The sequence below is a fragment of the Rhinolophus hipposideros genome, assembly GCF_964194185.1.
Source record: "Rhinolophus hipposideros genome assembly, chromosome: 14".
Taxonomy (NCBI): Eukaryota; Metazoa; Chordata; class Mammalia; order Chiroptera; family Rhinolophidae; genus Rhinolophus; species Rhinolophus hipposideros.
The window spans coordinates 35,370,474-35,390,032 of record NC_138060.1 but is presented as its reverse complement, the minus strand read 5'-3'; the positions used below and the strand labels follow the sequence as shown (position 1 = coordinate 35,390,032).

The 19,559-nt window shown below is 39.6% G+C and overlaps 1 protein-coding gene across 3 annotated transcripts in view; it reads left to right on the top strand.

The window, feature by feature from the left end:
• Positions 1 to 13,169, top strand: part of DNAJC13 (DnaJ heat shock protein family (Hsp40) member C13) — a 104,463-nt gene extending 91,294 nt beyond the window's left edge. For 2 of the 3 annotated variants that reach the window (XM_081072010.1, XM_081072009.1), the window contains 6 exons: positions 67 to 240; positions 1,639 to 1,818; positions 2,146 to 2,286; positions 3,801 to 3,944; positions 6,233 to 6,332; positions 12,314 to 13,169. In XM_081072010.1, coding sequence (XP_080928136.1) covers positions 67 to 240; positions 1,639 to 1,818; positions 2,146 to 2,286; positions 3,801 to 3,944; positions 6,233 to 6,332; positions 12,314 to 12,420 — 846 coding nt within the window. In that variant the 3' untranslated portion in view covers positions 12,421 to 13,169. Of the gene's footprint in view, positions 1 to 66; positions 241 to 1,638; positions 1,819 to 2,145; positions 2,287 to 3,800; positions 3,945 to 6,232; positions 6,333 to 11,281; positions 11,391 to 12,313 lie in introns of all 3 variants that reach the window. The other variant, XR_013994871.1, reaches the window with a different exon arrangement.
• Positions 13,170 to 19,559: the final 6,390 nt, after the last annotated feature.

The following is a 19,559-nucleotide window of genomic DNA, read 5'->3' as shown; positions in this document are numbered from 1 at the left end:
CATTTCTTGCTCAATGTACAACTAATGATGATTAAGTGACTTGACTATGTCTTTCTCTATTTAAAGTTGCCTGAAGATTTTACTGTGGTGTTTGGAGAAGCAGAGGGTGAAGTTGCTGTTGGAGGAGTTTTCTTGAGAATCTTTATTGCACAGCCAACTTGGGTTCTAAGAAAACCTAGAGAATTTCTTATTGCACTACTAGAAAAATTAACTGAGCTCCTGGAGAAGAACAATCCTCATGTAAGCTTCAGCCATCAGCACGACATTTCAAGTCGTTTCATAAATACACTTGCAAGTGTTTCTGTTAAAACGCCATCCTCATTGACTACACGTTAAGAATTGCCTACCTTTGTCAGTATAGCACGCACATTTAAATTCAAGTATGCCCATTCATCTTTTCTTTTGGCACGTTCAGAAGTGAAACTCTTTAATAAAACGGTTATTTCTGAACCACAGTTGAGAAGATGGTATTTTTAACAGTTGTAGAAGCGCGGAAAGAATGTTGCTGCCACCCTGTTCCAGTGATTTTAAGGCGAAATCTCAATAGAAGCATCTTCTGCTAGGGCATGTTCTTCACACAGCTTTCCATACATGGCGGGATGCCCCAGGTATAGAAATTGACAGGAGAGTAGGAACGACACGGGGGAGCTCTGGGGCTGTTCTCAAAGGACTGCCAGGAAAGCAGGACTGAAAAAGCAGCCTTGGTCTTGGTTTGGTGAGTTAGAAACCCTGATAGTATATAAGACTTTGTTATTTGAACCCTGGGGTTGAAAATAACTGAGGTACATGATTGTGGTTGAATTGTTCAACAGCCTGGCTATAGAGACAGGTTAAGTGCCCAGGCTGCCTTGTGAGGTGGTCCTGGACCCCATACCCGGCTCCACCACTGACCAGCCTTGTGACCTTGAGTGGTACCTTGTGATTCTGCCTCAGTTACCTCATTTTTGTATGACCACAGCACCTGCATCTAAGGCTGAGGTTTTAATGAGCTTTGACATATGTGGAGTACTTTGCGTAATGTCTGGCACATGTCGAGTGCTTAGAAATTATTAGTTACTATTATTGGTTTAGCAAAACTTGAGAAAAATATTAGTATGGAAATATTTACATATGTCTCTTTCCCTAGTCTTGTTTTCTCTTTACTAGGATTTCTACTACATACAGTGTGTTTAATGAAATCCTCAAAGTAGAAACTTTGGAAAGGAAATTACATTTTCCTCCTATGTCACCGTTCTTTTGGGGCACATCCCAATTTCCATGTTTATTCAAGGTGCATTATGTTATGGATATATATATATATATATGTTACAGGTCTTTGCAATGCATTGTTCCCCATACAAAGTTCATTATGGCGGCCAGATATGTTAAATAGTAGGATTTTTAATAGAGCTGAGGAAAACATTTCATTAGTTCTGCATTCTCCTGAATTATTGGTATTCTTAAGATACCACATTTTTACAGTCCTTTGAATTCATGCCTTTTATCAAGGTGGGGAAGTTCTCACAGGATTTGTGAATCAGTTTTTAAGTATCAGTGTTTAGAATTTGGGGATCCTAGATTTGACCACTAGGTAATTGCCGCAGATACTGAGGCCTTCGTCAGTGTTTTGTAGTTATTTGTTTGTTTTATACCCTCCAGGGAGAGACTCTGGAAACTTTGACGACAGCAACAGTGTGTCTCTTCAGTGCGCAGCCTCAGCTGGCTGACCAGGTCCCACCATTGGGTCATCTTCCCAAAGTTATCCAGGCGATGAATCATCGGAACAATGCCATTCCTAAGAGTGCCATTCGGGTTATCCATGCCCTGTCTGACAATGAGGTACTGGTGAATCCACTTAGTAGATGAAAGCTCTAGAATGTATCTGCTCCCTCTTCCTGACTAATGTACATTGCAGTATAAATCCCTTCCCTACTGTGTGTGCGCCATTCTGTCTGTGAACCACATGGTACCACATGACCCACATGGTACTGGAACAATTCTTAAACCAGTTTCAATGATATAATTAATGGAAGACTGAGTTTGACTCAGTTCATTACTAACCTTAAGCTGAATGTAGGTTTTTCATATATTTTATTATGATATTTACCGTAGCAATATATAAAGTATTGCTACTCTACAAGTAACCTTCTCTTTTTGGGCACTTAGCTGTGTGTTCGAGCTATGGCATCTTTAGAGACCATTGGTCCACTGATGAATGGAATGAAAAAGCGACCAGATATTGTTGGTCTGGCCTGTGAAGCAATTAATCGAATGTTTCAAAAGGAGCAGAGTGACTTAGTAGCACAAGTAAGTGACTTTCTAGATTCAGCACTATTTTAGGAAAGCAACTACATTAGATAAATAGATTTTCACTCACTTAGCATAGCTTTGTTTCCCTAACTTAGGTTTGGCAGAGAGGTGATTTTTGAGTTTGTGCATAAATGATTTTATATTTTATACACACACACACAGCCACAGGTATGTGTATACACACAGAGAAACGGGGGCCAGCTGTGCTTTTGTGATGTTTCAATTTCCGTTTAAAGTTTTGGTTACGTACTGATCATTTATCCGTAGCTTGCTTTGTACAATTTGCTTCGTCCTCTTTGGAAAGATTCATTCTGCTTATTCTTTCCTTGTTTCCTGAGTCATGTATAAAAAACATATCAAGATATTTATTATCCTTTTCAGAAACTACCCACCTAATGAAAATAAGACATGGTGGTTACCAATGTAGAATACCAATGTAGACACTGAAGGGCCGAAATACATAGTGTAAATTTAAACATTGTGACAGTGATCTTTCTAAACTATAACTCTTAAATATAACTGGGTCACTCTTTATCTTAAAAACCCTTCAGTGGTTTCTCATTACTTGTCAGATGACAAGTGATACAAGAGTTCCTTAGCATGAAATAAGGTCCAGTATGTTTATTACCTGGCCCTCCTGTTCTCCCAACCCCTTTTCCTCTCAGATCGCCTCTCCCACCCACCCCAGCCCTCACTTAGGCAGGTTAGAAGTACTGGGTACATCTCCAGGAGGTCAGTGGATGCTCTGATGTTCAGTTACAATTGGCTCAGGGGGTTGTTGTATTGGAAAGACCATGAGCTAGTTCTACCACTTGATGGCTCTGTGACCTCAGGCATGCTACTTAACTTTACAATGCTGGTTCCTCATCTGTAAAATAGCGGTATGAGTACCTCACAAGGTTGTTAGGAGAATATCTGTTAAAAGGCACACTCACTAAATGTTCATTACCTCCACCTCTTGTTCCCGTTGAGTTTCAGAGTGAGCATTGTCAGTTGTGATACCAGAGTATTATTTAGCTTTTATTAGACTGATAGGAACTATATGGTGAATGCAAAGGTTTTAAAATGTGAAAAAAATATGAAGATACTTTAAATATTGTTGCCATTAGTATAGTGTCATTAGACTGCTCCCAGGATAGTGGCTAAAAGCTCAGCTTCTCCATCTCGTAGGTCTAGATACACGTTCAGTCACTGCCTGGCCCTGTAACTGGCCACACTTTCACCCTCCATGCATTGATTTTTCCTTCAGTAACGATGATTGTACCTACATCACTGGGTGTTGGGAGGATTAAATAATCAGTGTATAGCATTTCGAAGAGTTGATGGCATGGAATAAAGTCCTATTAAATAAGAATGTCATTATTATCATTTTTTTAAATCTGCTTATGGCATTAAAAGAAAGCAGGTTGCCCTCTCCCAGGTATGGCCTGGGGGTAAAATTATTTTTTCAGTGGATGGTTCACATTTTTTTTCCATCTATGGATACATGCTTACTTGATACTGTCTTTTAGGCCCTGAAAGCAGATTTGGTCCCGTACCTCTTAAAATTACTTGAAGGCATTGGCCTTGAAAATCTGGACAGCCCAGCAGCCACTAAGGCGCAGATTGTTAAAGCACTCAAGGCAATGACTCGAAGCCTGCAGCATGGAGAACAGGTGAGTCTGCCTGGGCTAACTGTCTGCCGATAACAGTGAGGTCTTCTCAAAGCCAGGGGTCTCACCGTGGGCAATCCATGCATCTCTGTTCAGCTGCCACGTACAGGTGTGGTTTTGCTGGCTATAACTGGAGCAAATCACAAGACCAAGGATGGACTAGCATAGCTGCCTCATAACCAGTGGAAAAACACAAACCATATATTCAGGTAGTTACCTAGAAGCATTCTTTTTCTGGATAGAGATAGCACATTGGACATTTCAGGAAGAAAAATGGCTGAAATTCTTCAGCCTTGAGTATTGAGCATTTAATGCTGGTGAAGATTAACTTTCAGTTCTAGGAGATGGACAGTGATAACCACATTCATTAACCATCCCATAATGCCATTTTAAAAGATAGAGAACATCATTTTAGTTTCTTCTCCTTTCTTCAGTCGCACTTACAGTGTTGGTTTCCATTTTGTTGTGACTTATATATTAATGTGTTTCAGCTACATGCATATGTTGATTTCATGCCAGTTTGGTAATTGAATTTTCCTCTTTGGTTTCATTCTTTATGTTGCTTTTGAGAAGTTCCTCATGGAGTGTTAATGTATAGCCCTATCTACTAATACTCTCTTTAATTGAGGTGAAATTTACATAACACAAAATTAATTTTTTAGAGTAAAGAATTAATTGGTATGTAGTGCATTAACAATGTTATATAACCACCACCATATCTAGTTCTCAAGAGGAAACTACACATTAAGCAGTTACTCCCTTTTTCTCCCTACCCCCAGCCTCTGTCAGCCACCACTCTGTTTTCCGTGAATTCTATTTTGGCTATTTCATATAAATGGAATCATGCAATATGTGACTTTTTGTGTCTGGCTCCTGTCACTTAGCATGTTTTCAAGGTTCCTCCATGTTGTAACCTGTGCGGGTATCAGAGCTGAATAATACTCCAGTATGTGTATATGCCACAGTTCGTTTATCCATTCATCTATTGATGGGTATTTGGATTGTTTCTACCTACTAATGTTCTTTTATAGGTTTAAATTGACTTAAAGCTTTCCTTTAGTGACTATACTCACTGTGGGTGTGTTCCAACTAAAGGAACATTTTTATGCCATTGTCCATTCTATCAGTATCACCATTTGAACAATTTAAATTGATACTGAAGAAGAGAGACAGCATGTGTTGCTGTAGTCATTAACTACAGGTTTATGTAGCTTTTTTGTTGTTTTTGCCTATTATTCTGAATGCCACGCACAGCCGCTTCTGTGGACCACGTGCAGGCAGTTGCCTTCTCTTTCACGTACCTCAGGGTTCCTGCTGATGAAATCAGCAGTAACCCAGTGGGAGGGAGGAAGTGTGGTAGTTCCCAAATAGGACCTCCTCCACCGCCTCACAGCCAATCACTTGCACTGCGGCTTCTTTTCCAAGGTTAGACAAGGGGTCTCTGGGACTCGTGTGGTGCTCATGTGTATGTATCTCTATTTTAACGCTTACCACTAAATTATCTGGCCCTGTCTCTTCTATTAGACTGTAGGCCCTTCAGAGACAGACTGTCTTTCTCATCTTTGTGTCTACTGTGTGTCCCACATGTGCGGTTCTCAGTAAATATTTGATACAAACATTGATACACAAAAGATACTCTCTAAGTTAGAATTTCCTAAGCTTTAAAATCTATGTCACACAGAAAGAAATATGTCTTTCATCTTAGTCCAGGACATTTACACACACACACGTTATTTACAGATGTTTGGGTATATATATCACAGAACAATATCCATTTCATATGTGATACTCTGCTGTTTTCTATTAAATTAATCTAACTTATTTTTTCAAGCATGTTGATCACAACCCTGTTAATTGAGTCCATACACTTCTTACAGGTCACAACCCATAATTTGAAAGACTGCTGTAAGTTTTAACTCGAGTTTGCAGCATCTTCTTGCCATACGCCTTCCTTAGTACTGCGTGAGCCCACACCACACTGTTAGCCACTTGTTACTTTCACAAGAAAATCTCCCCGCCCAAGTTACATATAAGGCAGGAAATTGTAGCTTCAAATAATAAGAGTCCAAGTTTAGAGGAAAGACTGTTGGGGACTGTTTTAGGTCTTGTTTAATGAAGTGTACCTGGTATGGGGTGTTTGATGAATGCTAGGTCTCATTCCATCATTGGGTCGTTCCTCAGCTGGTCTTCTTCCTTTTGTCTTGGAAGTTTGCGTTTTTCTCTTTAGTTCCATCTTCCAATACCTCGTCCTTAATTTATTTATGTTCAAAGAGTTTGCTTTACTTCCTTAGGTGAATGAAATCCTCTCTCGTTCTTCAGTCTGGAGTGCCTTCAAAGATCAGAAACATGATTTGTTTATTTCTGACTCACAAACAGCAGGATACCTCACAGGTAAACCACATTTAACTGCTCGCCCTAAGAAGCCACTTGGGCCTCCCTTTTGTCCCGACTAGACTGAAAATTTGAATAGCACTTGGAGGGTTTTGCTGGGTACTAGCTACCTGTCCTGAGGCGCTGTGGGCATGCTGGAGACCTCTGGTTTTAGCCCTGGACGCATGAGAACGGCTGTTGTGTTGAATGTGTGCTGACTGAAACATGGACTCTGCTCAGTTGTGATGCAGTGAATCAGGGCTGTCATAGCTTATATTTGGATCATGGCTGGATTCAAATGTTTCTCTTGAACTTGTAAAAATAGTGGAGCAATGCCTACTCAGAAATAACAGTATCAGAAACTTGATAGTATCATTTCATTTCCATTAAAATAACAGGTTGAACTTCCAAATATGTATGTGAAATATTTTTAAGTTTCCAGTGGTTAATCTGTAGTTTTGCTAAATATTTAGGGATTGTCCTTTCGTAGGAGGAAATATGTGGGTACCAGAAAGAAAAAGCTGTTTTACTGCTTAAGGATCAAAAGATAGTATAATTTTGAAGCTCAGGACATTTATCCATTTGACACACTAATTGTATAATAATTTTAGAATACTAATTTTTCACATTGGCTTCTGTTTAAAAAGAAAGCCCTGGATTCTATTGCTGTGTGCTAAAGATGAAATAATAGTCTCTGGTGTAAAAGTTTTCAGTTGAACTTAACCTTAAAAATATGAGATGGTTCTTGCTGTCTGCCTGAAATTGACAGTTGACCCTTGAACAACACGGATTTTAACTGTGTGGGTCCACTTACATGTGAATTTTTCCAGTTGATCCTCGCAGCTCAAACCCATATTCAAGGGTCAACTCCAAGGTTGGGAACTCACGTATTGGGAGGGCCGACTGTAGTTACAAGCGGATTTTCGACTGCATGGGAGGTCGGTGCACGTAACTCCCACATTGTTCACGGGCCAACTGTATATTAAAAACTGTCAGCTTTTCATCCTCCTCTAACCGGAGATGATGTAGGTAAATTGAGAGGAAAAAATTAATACCATGTTTCTCATACCCATGTAATTGTTTTAATAATCCTGATTGCTAGTATAGAGGTTTATAAGTCATGAAGACTAAGTCATGAATATTTTAAAAATAGGGACTTTGGAGAAAGTTTTGTTTGGTTTTAATTTTAGACTCAGTTGTGACACTATTTTTTCCTTCACTGTGACCATTTTAATATTAGTCCACTAAAATTTATAATCAGAGCCCTAAAATTTATAAACCTGGTGCTTTGGCTGGGTCACGTGTGTTCATTGAGAGCATAGTGCCATGTTTCCCCTCTAAGTTTACTCCCTGTCCTATGATTTCTATGGAGAGAAAAATCTAGAATATGGACTTAGGCTATTTATTATCTCTTTCAAATTTTCAGTAAAGCTGTAGCTTCTATGTAGAAGTATGTTCTTATAGGCACACTAAAAACTTGACCTCTTTAGACTTTTCCCAAAACTATCAATAATACCACATTTTTGTGGCATTACATTCGTTACTTTGGAAGGATGTCATGATTGGAAAAATCGGCCTTGTTTTTCCCTTTCTATGAGTAAACTTACTTAAAAATTGGCCCTGAAGAATAGTAAAAATGTAGATTATAAGCTTCCCTACTGGAAAGCCTCTTCTGATCCCTTTTGTTCTCCACTGTATTGAGCAGTCATTGACTTGGCTTGAGAGAAGAAAAGACTGCAGGTGGTCCATGACTTATTGACAGGCTGTGGGCCAAAAGGTCTGTGGTTAGAATGTGGGAGAGACAAGGATTTATCTTCAGAGACCTAGACTTCCTTTAGAAATCATTTTGGTCCTCACCTCCATCCAAATTCCCTATTAACTATAGAAAAATACAGGGAGTAAAGATTCCTGTCTGTGCCTTTCCTTTTCCTTGTATCCCTGGGGTGGCTTCTTAAATGAGGGTTTTGAGAAGCAGTTGTGATGCCTTGTAAGGGATAGAAGAGGGCTAGGAAGAACAAAGGCTGGAATTTACAAATTTCCTCACATTCTTGGGCCTGGTCAAGGGGTGGCAAGTTTCATACAAAGCCAGTCAAGGGGTGTGGTGGTGGTGGTATAAACCTCAGCCTGGAAAGGGCCTGGCCCTTCTGAAGGCCGTTACTGAAGCCTGCCGCCATCTTAACATGGGACAGCCTGGGCTATCTCCGAGCTGTGTCGGCCCCGAAATTGTCCAATTCTTAACACACCATCAATCAGGGATGTTCTTTTGTTGAGATGTTAGTTGTTTGAGAAGATTTTCCCATCAGATCTGTTCTGTCCTGTTTAGGATTAACTCGGAAGAGTTAGTCTTGCCAGTTGGGTTGATGTGTACTTACTGTTTGGGTTGCCAGATGTTTTTGTGTGTATTTGAGCTTTTCCATTGATGTATTGTGTGTCATGTGTTTGATAAAAGGGGCATGTACTTCTAATAATGGTAAAATCGCATTATGTGGAACTACGTGGAATGTATACAATGTTGTGCTGAATTGGAATGTTAGGTTTACCCTTACCTCCCCTCAATCTTGAGAAGGTTCATATTGTACCCAGCCCCTTTCTAATCAATTTGCAAATGAAATAAGGTTCTGTGAGAACACACATCACTAGCCCTTTCTTCTAACTGATACCTTTGAGTGAGTTTCCCCAAAAATAAGACCTAGCCAGACAATCGGCTGTAATGCGTCTTTTGGAACAAAAATTAATATAAGACCCGATCTAAGACGATCTAAGAAAGGGCCTTATATTAATTTTTGCTCCAAAAGACCCATTAGAGCCGATTGTCTGGCTAGGTCTTATTTTCGGGGAAACACGGTAAGTGGATTTTGTTTAGGATATGGGGAACAATAAAGGAAAATTAATTACTATTTCAAAATAAGATGAGAATGACCAAAAAATACATTTATGATTTTTCTCTCTCTGGCTGCTGAGCAAATGCCATTCAGTCACATGTTCAGGATTTGGGGTAAAATAAAAAAATGTCCAAGGATTACTCAGTGCTGATAAATTGAGATGAGACTGTGCCGCTGGCTCTCTCGGCTGGAATATTGTTTCGTTTTATGACAATGCTTATCTAAAAGTGCCTCTGGAATTTTACCCAGAAGGCAGATAAGCGGTGGTTGTTCATTGTCTAGGGCCCTGGGTTATTTAGTCATTTATTGGGTTCTAGAAGAGCTTGATGCTGACAAGTTCAAGTTCCTCTTAAAATAATTTCAGCAGTGAAAATCTTCAGATTAAGTTATCTAGAAAATCAGTAGAGGAAGAAGGAACAGGGACAGGAAGAGAAGCTGGTGAAAATGAAGGTGCTTTTAGGAGCTAGAATTGGAGATGAAAACTATACATTATTTATTTAATTAGAGGCATGTGGGGTAGTTAACTTGGTTTCCTAAAGTCATTGAAGGGAGAGAGGGTGCAATTCTTGGGCCTGTCCTCAACCCAGTCCCTTAGTTCTTTGCAGAGTTCGTTTTTATTACATTTTGCTCTTCTTTTTACTCCTGTCCCAGACTACAGAGTATGAGCGATGTTAGAAAAGATTCCCTGAGGTCAATGTCAGTTTATTGTAGGACGTTGGTTGCTAAGGCAGGGCTTCCTTTTTCTGTTTTCCCCGCTGAAAATCCCATGTTCATTCTCAGCCCGGGTTCCTTCCTCTACTCCATCATGGCAGCCAATTCCGTTTTGTGGTATTCCTTGTTAATTTTCCATCTTTTCTCATTCCTTTTAAGTCTGACAGCCTTGCAAACTGTTGCCATATGCCACGTTTCTGGCAACCCCTACTCCTTCCTCCCACCGTTCTCTGGAGAACACAGCTGTTCTATCCCATCCTGATAACCAGACTATACCTTCTGGCCTCTAGAAATCAGACATGTCCTCAAGGAGAGGCCATCTCAGACTTCATTACAGAAATATCCAGAGATTGATTTGTCATTTCTAAAGACACAAGTGATATAGGGTTAAAATATTCTTGATAATCCTTCAAAGCCCATTATTTCACAATTTAGATTTTAGTCCAGAAGTTCCTAAACTTCCTCATTTCACAGTGCCCTTAATATCTTAGTGATTTTGTTTTTCATGTACGTCTAGGCAAAAAGCAATACCTAACAGTTAAGTTTATTAAGAAGTCATGCCCAACTTGAAAGTTGTTTGTATGGTATCCAGTAGATATCTTTGTGTTTCTCAAATTTCAAATGTCCAGAAATGCCCCTGGGAATTTGTGCTGAGGTGCCTCGGCACACAGTTTGAGAACTGCAGCTTAGTCCATTTCCTGTGTGTAACATTCATAATCGGGGCGCGTAATCTACTTCTTTGATGTGAATCAAGTTAAGCCCACAATCAGAAGTGCTCAGGAACTATACCAGCGTGGAGTGTTTGGGGGTTTATCCTAAGAGTTACATCTTTGGTGAGATTTGCTCAGTCGTTCCCTAGTAATCTTGCTGCTGCCTCAGTTTCAGAGAGTAATAGGTTGGTGGGAAGTGATGTAGTAGGCGGGTGCCATAGCTCTGAACCACCATGTCAGAAGGGGTGTGTTGACCAGATGGTCTTCTTCCTGAGCCGTCTGTGGAAGACCTGGCGTCCTGATTGGTGGAAGGCAGGAGTTGATAGATGCAGGCTCATGGGGCCTTAATAAGGGAAAACCTTTTTTCTAAGTTTTCTGGTTTCTTGGTTTCAAGTGCCTGGGCACACTCTGGCATGTTCCTGCTCATGCAGGCTGAGCAGTTCTGGCCGTGTAACCACACACTAGATACACGGTGTCTGCTCAGCAGCATAAGACATTGTCATATCCTCGATACAGAAGCCTATGAGGTGAAAAACAAGATGATCTGAATTGTGCCCCTTTTGTCCTCCATCAGTTCCTGTCGTGCCTCAGCCTTCATCAAACTACTCTGCGGTTGGCATTGCCTCACAACTTCCCGTGCTGCTTATATTTCTCTTTTTCCCCTCAGGTGTCTCTCCTTCCCTTCTAACTGGCAGCAGTCCCCTTCACCTCAGGAGCGGGCTTTAGATCCGCTCTGCCAGGCAGCTTGCTAACTTCTGTGTAGCTCTCTGAAGCAGGTAGAGAACCATTTTGCTAAATGCATGCCGCTTCCACTGCCTTTCCGGTCCTAACCTTTCAATGTTCCTTAGCTGTTTGCCTTGTTTCCTACAATTTCAGCTAAAAATATTGCTCGGTATGCAGTATGACGCTCTAGTGTCTCTTGCAAGTACTCTGTACAGTTTGTGCAGTGATTCTGAGATGTAATTAAATGTCTCTGCTGTGTTTAAGGTAAACTAGACTAGGCGCTAAAGCCACTATATGCTCATAGGACACATCTTGCTACATGCTGGCATTAAGCATTTTCATGCAATAGAAACTTAGACTCAAAGAAGACATAAAATGAAAATATTGATAACCTTGTCCCACGGCATTCTTATTTTGACCTATGACGTGTCCAAAGACTTCCTTTTCTTTCTGAGATCTTGGTGTAGCAACCCTTGTTCATTTGGTGTTACTTGTTAAAATAGCATTTCTTTGCACCAGATGAAAATAGGTTAACTTGATGGATAGAAGTATTTTTGTTGGCAATTTCATCAAGTGTGACTTTTGGAGGGGCTGACAGCATAGAATTTCTTTCCCCTGTTTATCCCTCCCCCCCTTTTTTTAAATTTTGACATAGCTATCCTTCAGTGCCTAGGATTTGCTGAAAGTTTAAACTTCCCAGATGTGAGAAGAGAAATTGTTTCCGTATTTCCACAGCAGTGTTACTGTCCAGCATAAATTTTGAAATTGTTTTTAACTTTGTCATATAGTAAAGGCAAGCCATGAAAATGGTGTTAATGTAGGTGTTTGTTAAGGTTTAGTTATACATTTAGATAAGTCCAATAGATGGTCACTTTCTTGCAGTGGAGTACTTGATGAGGTTCTGACATTTTTATGGTCACTGTTTTCACATGACTCTGCTCTTTAGAAGATGCATGTTTTCCTCTGTCTCCTACAGGACCTGGAGTTGCTGGCTACCTTACCGCAGGGACATCCTCGTCAGTCATGTCTAATCTGCCACCTCCTGTAGACCACGAGGCAGGCGACCTTGGCTATCAGACGTGAAACATTTGTGAGAGACAGCGAACGCCGAAAGGCTAGCCGGTGCCCGGTCCACATTCCTCCAGCTGATACGTTGAAACAAACTCTAACTGCCTTTCTCCTGGTTTCATGACAGTGTTATTCCTTTTTCTATAAATATATTTTTATTTAGGAAAAAAGTCAGTGATTCTAATTGTATCACGTTATAAGAAAGCACTCTGTGGATCAACCTAAGTGGGTACACAAGAATTTTTTTTCTTGATGTATGTAAGCACATTTTGTTCCTTTATATCTGTTTACAAGACTGTGAATCAAAAAGACAAAACTCCTTCCTAGTTTTTATAATGTTTTTTTGAATTAGCGTGAACTACATACAGTATACAGAAATTGGGCTAAGTCACTTGTCCGTGGAAAAGGGTGTTTCTCTCCTGCATCGAGCCTCCGTGGCTGTCCTCTTCCCACGTCGGACACTATTAGCTTCTGTCCCTGCATCTGTTCACTGGTGTCCTGTCCTCGGCCATTAACTTCCCGAGAGTTCACAGTACACGTCGGTACGTATAACTGGCTTTACCAAATTAAATGAAAAGGAGCTTGTGCAAAAAATTTTAAAAACTGATGTCAAGATGTTATGTAAGAGATTAGTGTAATTGTGAAATGTTCTATACATTATCAAATATATAAAGCTTTCTATATTGAATGTACATTATACAGATCATTCATATGTGTACATAAAATTTTAAAAATAAAGGGAATTGACTGCTTTGTTAATGAGATATATTTGTTCTTGTTTAATTTTTTTCCCTTGAAGACTCATATATCTTTATTTCTAAGACAGATGTAGTGGTGGTCAACACAGATTTTTACCTCACTTTCACTCCTCATTCAGGCAGCTGCACTGACATAGCTCATCATTCTTAACTCCAGTAATATTTCGGCCACATCTAAATTTCCTGAAGCAGATAGCATCTCATTTATTTACCATATGGTATTCAGGAATGAGCCAAGTTGTTAATAAATAATGTGTGTGTGACATTAATTCCAATATTTTTAAGGGGTGAGAGATTTAAAGAGAGGATATTTCAGATAGCATAGATCTCAGCACATTGGTTTTCTAGTGTGATCACAAACTGCAAGGAAATACATGTGAAATAGATACAAAAACTTATTAAAGAGAAAAGAAATATTCAAGCTGCCAAGTTGCTTTTGAAAGCAAGAACGAAATTTATTCCATAGTTGATGTGTAGGAAGAGCTAGAATGGAGACATTCCTATCATAAATTGCTAGTTTTAAAATTTCCATCTGTTTTATCTCTCAAAGATTATGGAGTAACACACCCATGTAAGTATTTTAATAGAGAATTGTGGTTTTAGTTTCTAGACTTTGTCATAAAAGTATGTTCACTAGAAGAGATTATAGCAGCTAACTTGGAGTGTGTGTTTAAGAGCATAAATCAATACTGGAATATATTTCCTTTAAATATTAAGAATTCCTTTAAATATTAATATTCCTTTAAATATGAGTACTGTGAATATTTATATTTAAAGGCCCATTTAAACTAATCTATAGTCGTTGATGTTTGAATACCAGTAATAGCTAATCTTTATTGAATATTTACTGTATGCCAAGTATCATATAAAGTGTCATTTAATCCTCAGAGCAAATCTATGGGTTTGATAATGATATAATTCCCATCTTCCAGGTAAAGAACATCAGGCTTAGAGAGGCAAAGCAACCTACCAAAAGTCATACAAATAGTAAGTAACAGAGTAAGAAATCAAAACTGTTTTTACTTGATACCAAACTCTGTGTTCTGAGCCACTATCCTAAGATGGCAGTGATCTCAAACAGGCGTATATGCCTGGGGAAACTGCGGGGTTTGTTTTTAAATATTTTTTATTGTAAACTCAAACATAGATACAGAACATCTCCCTGAGCAGATTAGTGTAATGAGACATTACAAGGCAAATCACCCTTGAGAGTACCCCCCAGGTTGAGAACTTGGCCAGCTTTCCTGAAAGCCCCTCCAGGGACCCCTGTCAAAAGCACAGCCCTTCCCTTACTCCAAAAGTGACCACTTGTCCGACACTTCCTCGTGTTCCTTCAGAATTCGTCACCCAAGTGTGTCTCCCTAGACACTAGAGTTGGTCTTAGTCCTTTTCCTTTTTAAATATGCCTTTGAGTTTTTCAATCTTCTGTCTCCCCCTTCATCCCTTTCCTTTCCCTGCAGTTTGTCTGTTGAAGGCCGCAAGGTCATTTGATGGTTTCCCCGTAGTCTAGAAATTGCTGCTCACACACCCTCCTGGTGCAGTGCAGCTTGTTCTCTTGGTCTGGAAGCCTGGTCAGACTCAGGTTCCTTCCCTTTGGCAAGACGAGAGGGGATCTGGGTTCTTCTGTTGGGAGGCACATCACGTCTGTTGCAGGTGATGTTAACAGCAATGGAAGCTGTGTGTGTCTGGATCCATTCGAAAATTGGGAGTTACAAATTGCTGCTGTTCTGAGGCTCTTTCACTTATTATAGTAACTGTAATACTTCTAAATGTGCCCCTGAGTAACAAATAGCAGATAAAGAAATGTTCCCCTTATCTGCTATTTGTTACCTAGTGGCACATTTCATGTAGGAAAGGCAATATAAAGTCTTAATTCATTCCCTTATCAGCTTATTTCTTTTCATCCTCTGAAAGTGACCAGTTTGCTTTATTTTATTAGCACCATTATTGTAGTGTTTTTTAGTGTCATAGATTTAAACATATTTGATATGTTTCAGTCCGTAGCAATTACACTTGTTCCTTGAACATGAATTTGAACTGTTCCAGTCCATTTTACCTGATTTTTTTTCAATAAATGGGGAGTTTTTCGGAGATCTGTGACAATTTGAAAAAACTCTCAAACCACGTAGCCTAGAAATATTGAAAATAATTGAGAAAAACATGTCATGAATGTATAAACGTATGTAGCTATTAGTCTTTTATTTACTACCATAAAATATCCACAAACCTATTTTAAAATGTTAAAATTTATCAAAACTTACGCACATAAGCAGTGTACATGAAGCCACTAGTAGTCCAGAGAAATGTAAACAAACATAAAGATGCAGCATTAAATCATAACTGCATGTTACTAACTGTAGTACATACTGTACTGTAATAATTTCATAGCCTCCTCTGTTGCTATTGCTGTCAGTTCGTGTTGTGAGGATCCGCTTAAAATGCTGTAGGGCACTAATCGCCACGTGAGCAGTTCATCTCTCCAGGAAATCGCCTATCACAGTGAAAAGTGATCTTGGATTCTCACGTGGTTTTTGTGTTTAGTGCAATACCATTAACCTTGAATAACACAGGGGACCCATAGGAAGTGCCACTAGTGAGCTGAAAGTGCTCCCAACAAGCAGAGAAAAGACACAACCTCATGAAAAAAGTTGAATTGCTTGATACATACTGTAGATTGAGATGTGCAGCTGTGGTTGCCCATCATTTCAAGATAATGAATCCACCATAAGAGCAATTGTGAAGAAAGAAAAGGAAATTCGTGAAGCTGTCGCTGCAGCTATTCCAGAAAAATATTGTGAAATATTTTTTTATCTCGTATTGAAAATGCAGCTTTTATGTGGGTGCAGGACTGCTATAAGGAAAGCATACCTATAGACTCTAATATGATTAGAGAAAAATCGAAGTCATATGACAACTTAAAGCAAAAGGAAGGTGAAGGATCTAAAGCTGGAGAATTTAATGCCAGCAAAGGATGGTTTGATAATTTTAGAAAGTGGTTTGACTTAGAAATTGTCCAGATAACAGGAGAAGCAGCTTCTGCAAACCAAGAGACAACATGCAAGTTACCAGATGCCATAAAGAAAATCATTGAGGAGGAGCCAGTTAGCTCAGTTGGTTAGAGCTCAGTGTTCCTAACAACAAGGTTGCCGGTTCAATCCCCACACGGGCCACTGTGAGCTGCACCCTCTACAACTAGATTGAAACAACTACTTGACTTGGAGCTGATGGGTCCTGGAAAAACACAGAAGTTTAAATGAAGACAAAAGTGCCCTCTTCTGGGAGGAAAAAAAAATACCACAAAGGACATTTACCAGTAAAGAAGAGGAGCGAGCACCAGGATTTAAGGCCAGAATGTATAAGCTACCTCTGTTGTTTTGTGCAAATGCAGTCGGGTTTGTGATGAACTGCCCTTATCTATAAAGCTGCTGACCCCCGAATCTTGAAGGGAAAAGGTAAACACTAGCCGCCAGTTTTTTGTACAAGAAGCCTTGACAATGAGAACCCTTTTTCTAGATTGGTTCCATTGATGCTTTGTCCCTGCAGTCAGAAGTACCTTGCCAGTAGACTGCCTTTTAAAGTTCTTTTGATTTGGGACAATGCCCCTGCTCACCCAGAACCCCAGGAGTGCAGCACCAAAGGCCTTGAAGTGGTCTCCTTGCCCCCAAACACAATGTCTGTAAGTCAGCCTCTAGATCGGGGTGATAAGACCCTTAGGCTCATCCCACAGGGTGCTCTATGGGAACGACTGTCAGTGCTCTGGAAGAGAACCCCAACAGAGAAAACATCATGAGAGCCTAGAAGGCTTACACCATCGAAGATGCCATCATTGTTACAGAAAAGGCCGTGAAAGCCATCAAGCCCCAAACAGTACATTCCTGGGAGAAAACTGTCCAGCTGTGCATGACTTCACAGGATTGACAACAGCCCATCAAGGAAATCATGAAAGAGGTTGTGAATAGGGCAAAAAGGTGGGGCGTGAAGGGTTTCAAGATACGGGTATTGGAGGCAGTCAAGAGTTAAGAGACACTGCCCCAGAAGCGTTAACAGCAGACCACTTGATAGGGTGAGTGCTTCTGAACCAGCGCCAGAACGTGAAGAAGAAGACGTAGAAGGAAAAGTGCCAGAAAACGTGTCATTTGACAACAAGGCAGAAGGGTTCCAATTATTCAAGACTTCTGACTTTTTTTTATGGCATGGACCGTTCTATGATATGGGCACTGAAACGAAAGCAGATGTAGAAGAAGGGATGATACTGTTTGGAAGCATTTTTAGAGAAATGAAAAAGCTAAAAGTCAGACAAAATTACAACGTATCTTTGTAAAGTTACGCCGAGCGCGCCTGCCTGTCCCCCCTCCACTTCCACCTGTTCTGCCTCTGCAACCCGAGAGCAAGCCCGACTTCTCAGCCTCTTCAACGTGAAGCCGACAGGGATGCAAACCTTTATGGTGATCCACTTCCACTTCACGGGCAGTAAATAATCATGTCAGAAGGTTAGTAACGTATCTGTTGTGTATGCGTGGGACTTCATGTGAAAATCTAATAACTGTGACGTATGAGACATTTTTGTGTCATCGTCATCACCTAAGTATTCATCGTGTAGGACATCGTGAGCAAGACTTGTGTGGAAGTGGATAGCCTGTCCTGACGTTGGCGTAAGTCAGTGATGTTTAATACAAAATGAATAATGTGTTAGTTTTCTTACTGTTTTGTAACTTTGCTTTCAAAGAATTACATTGCCATACAGTATGTTCCTCTGTCTCTAATCGGAGAAACTGCATATCAGCCTATTGTCAGAGGTAAGTGGTTTTAAAAAAAATAACAATGTTCCCAATACTGTATTATGAATGATACTGTATGTCATAAAAATTTTAAAACGATTCATTTTAGTGTATAGGCTAAGCTACCATGAAGCAATCCTATCAGTTATACTAGGCCACCATAAAGCAATCATATTGCTGCTGCTTCACTATCTACACATGAATCATTAAACCTGTCGATAACTGTGAATTTCTTTTTCACATTATCTTTTCATTTTTGATGTCTAGTGTTAGAAATACCTATGACATCTACAGTGTTTTGTATCATGTAAAACAATATTGATGTAGGTACTGACAGATTCATTCTGTAATCAGATGTTGTAAATTTACGATATTGATACAGTACTGTATTGTAAATGCATTTTCTCATGATTGTCTCAATAATTTTTGCTTACTCTTTTAAAAATACAGTAGGATACATATAATATACAAAATATATGCCAATGACTGTTTATGTTATTGGTGAGACTTCTAGTCAACAGATGGCTATTAGTAAAGCTTTTGAGGAGTCAAAAGTTATACTTGGACCTTTGTGTGTGGGGCGGGGGGTGGATGGTGGTTGGCACTCCAAAGCTCTGGGTTATTCATGGGTCAGCTGTATGTATAGAAGTTAAAAATCTTCCCTCTTTGGCCAGTGGAAGCTTCTTCACTCTAGTTTTTGAATCTTTTTTATTTATTAAATAAAATTGTTTAATGTGGTAAAATACACATAAAATTCACTGCCTAAAACATTTTTAAGTATACAGTTCAGTGATATTAAATACATTCATATTGTATAACCATCGCCATCCATCTCCAGAACTTTTCATTTTGTAAAACAAGCTATACCCATTAAACAATTCCCACCCCTATCTCCCTTTCCTCAGCTCCTGGCAACCACTGTTCCTACTCTGTCTCTATGATTTTGATTATCATGCAAGTGGAAATGTACAGTATTTATCTTTTTGTGTCTGGTTTATTTCACTTAGCATAATGTCTTCAGCGTTCATCCATGTTGTAGCATGTGTCAGAATTTCCTCTTTAATGCTGAATGGTATTCTGTTGTATGAATATACCATATTTTTTTGTCCATTCATGCCTCAATGGACATTTAGGTTCCTGTGTTTTAGCTTCTGTGAATAATGCTACTATGAACAACCGCCTCATTTAAAAATGGGCAAAGGACTTAAAGAGACATTTCTCCAAGGTGCTTAGTCACTAACCATTGGAGAAATGCAAATCAAAACTACAATGAGATAAAACCTTTCACCCTGTAGGCTGGCTTCTGTCAAAAAACAGAAAATAAATGAGGAGATTGTGGAAAAATTGGAAGCCTTGTGAACTGTTGGTGGGAACGTAAACTAGTATAACTGCCTGGAAAACACTATCGCGGTTCTTCAAAAAAATTAAAAATAGAATTATCATATGATCCAGCAGTCCTACTTCTGGGTATCTACCCCAAAGAATTGAAAGTGGTCTCAAAGCAATATTTAAATGCTGAGTTTTAATTTTGGGGTGGGGGGTGGGGTGAAGACTTTACCTGAGATTTATGTATGTGGCAATTTGCCTCTGTCCTGAAATACAAAAGTGAGGCAACATG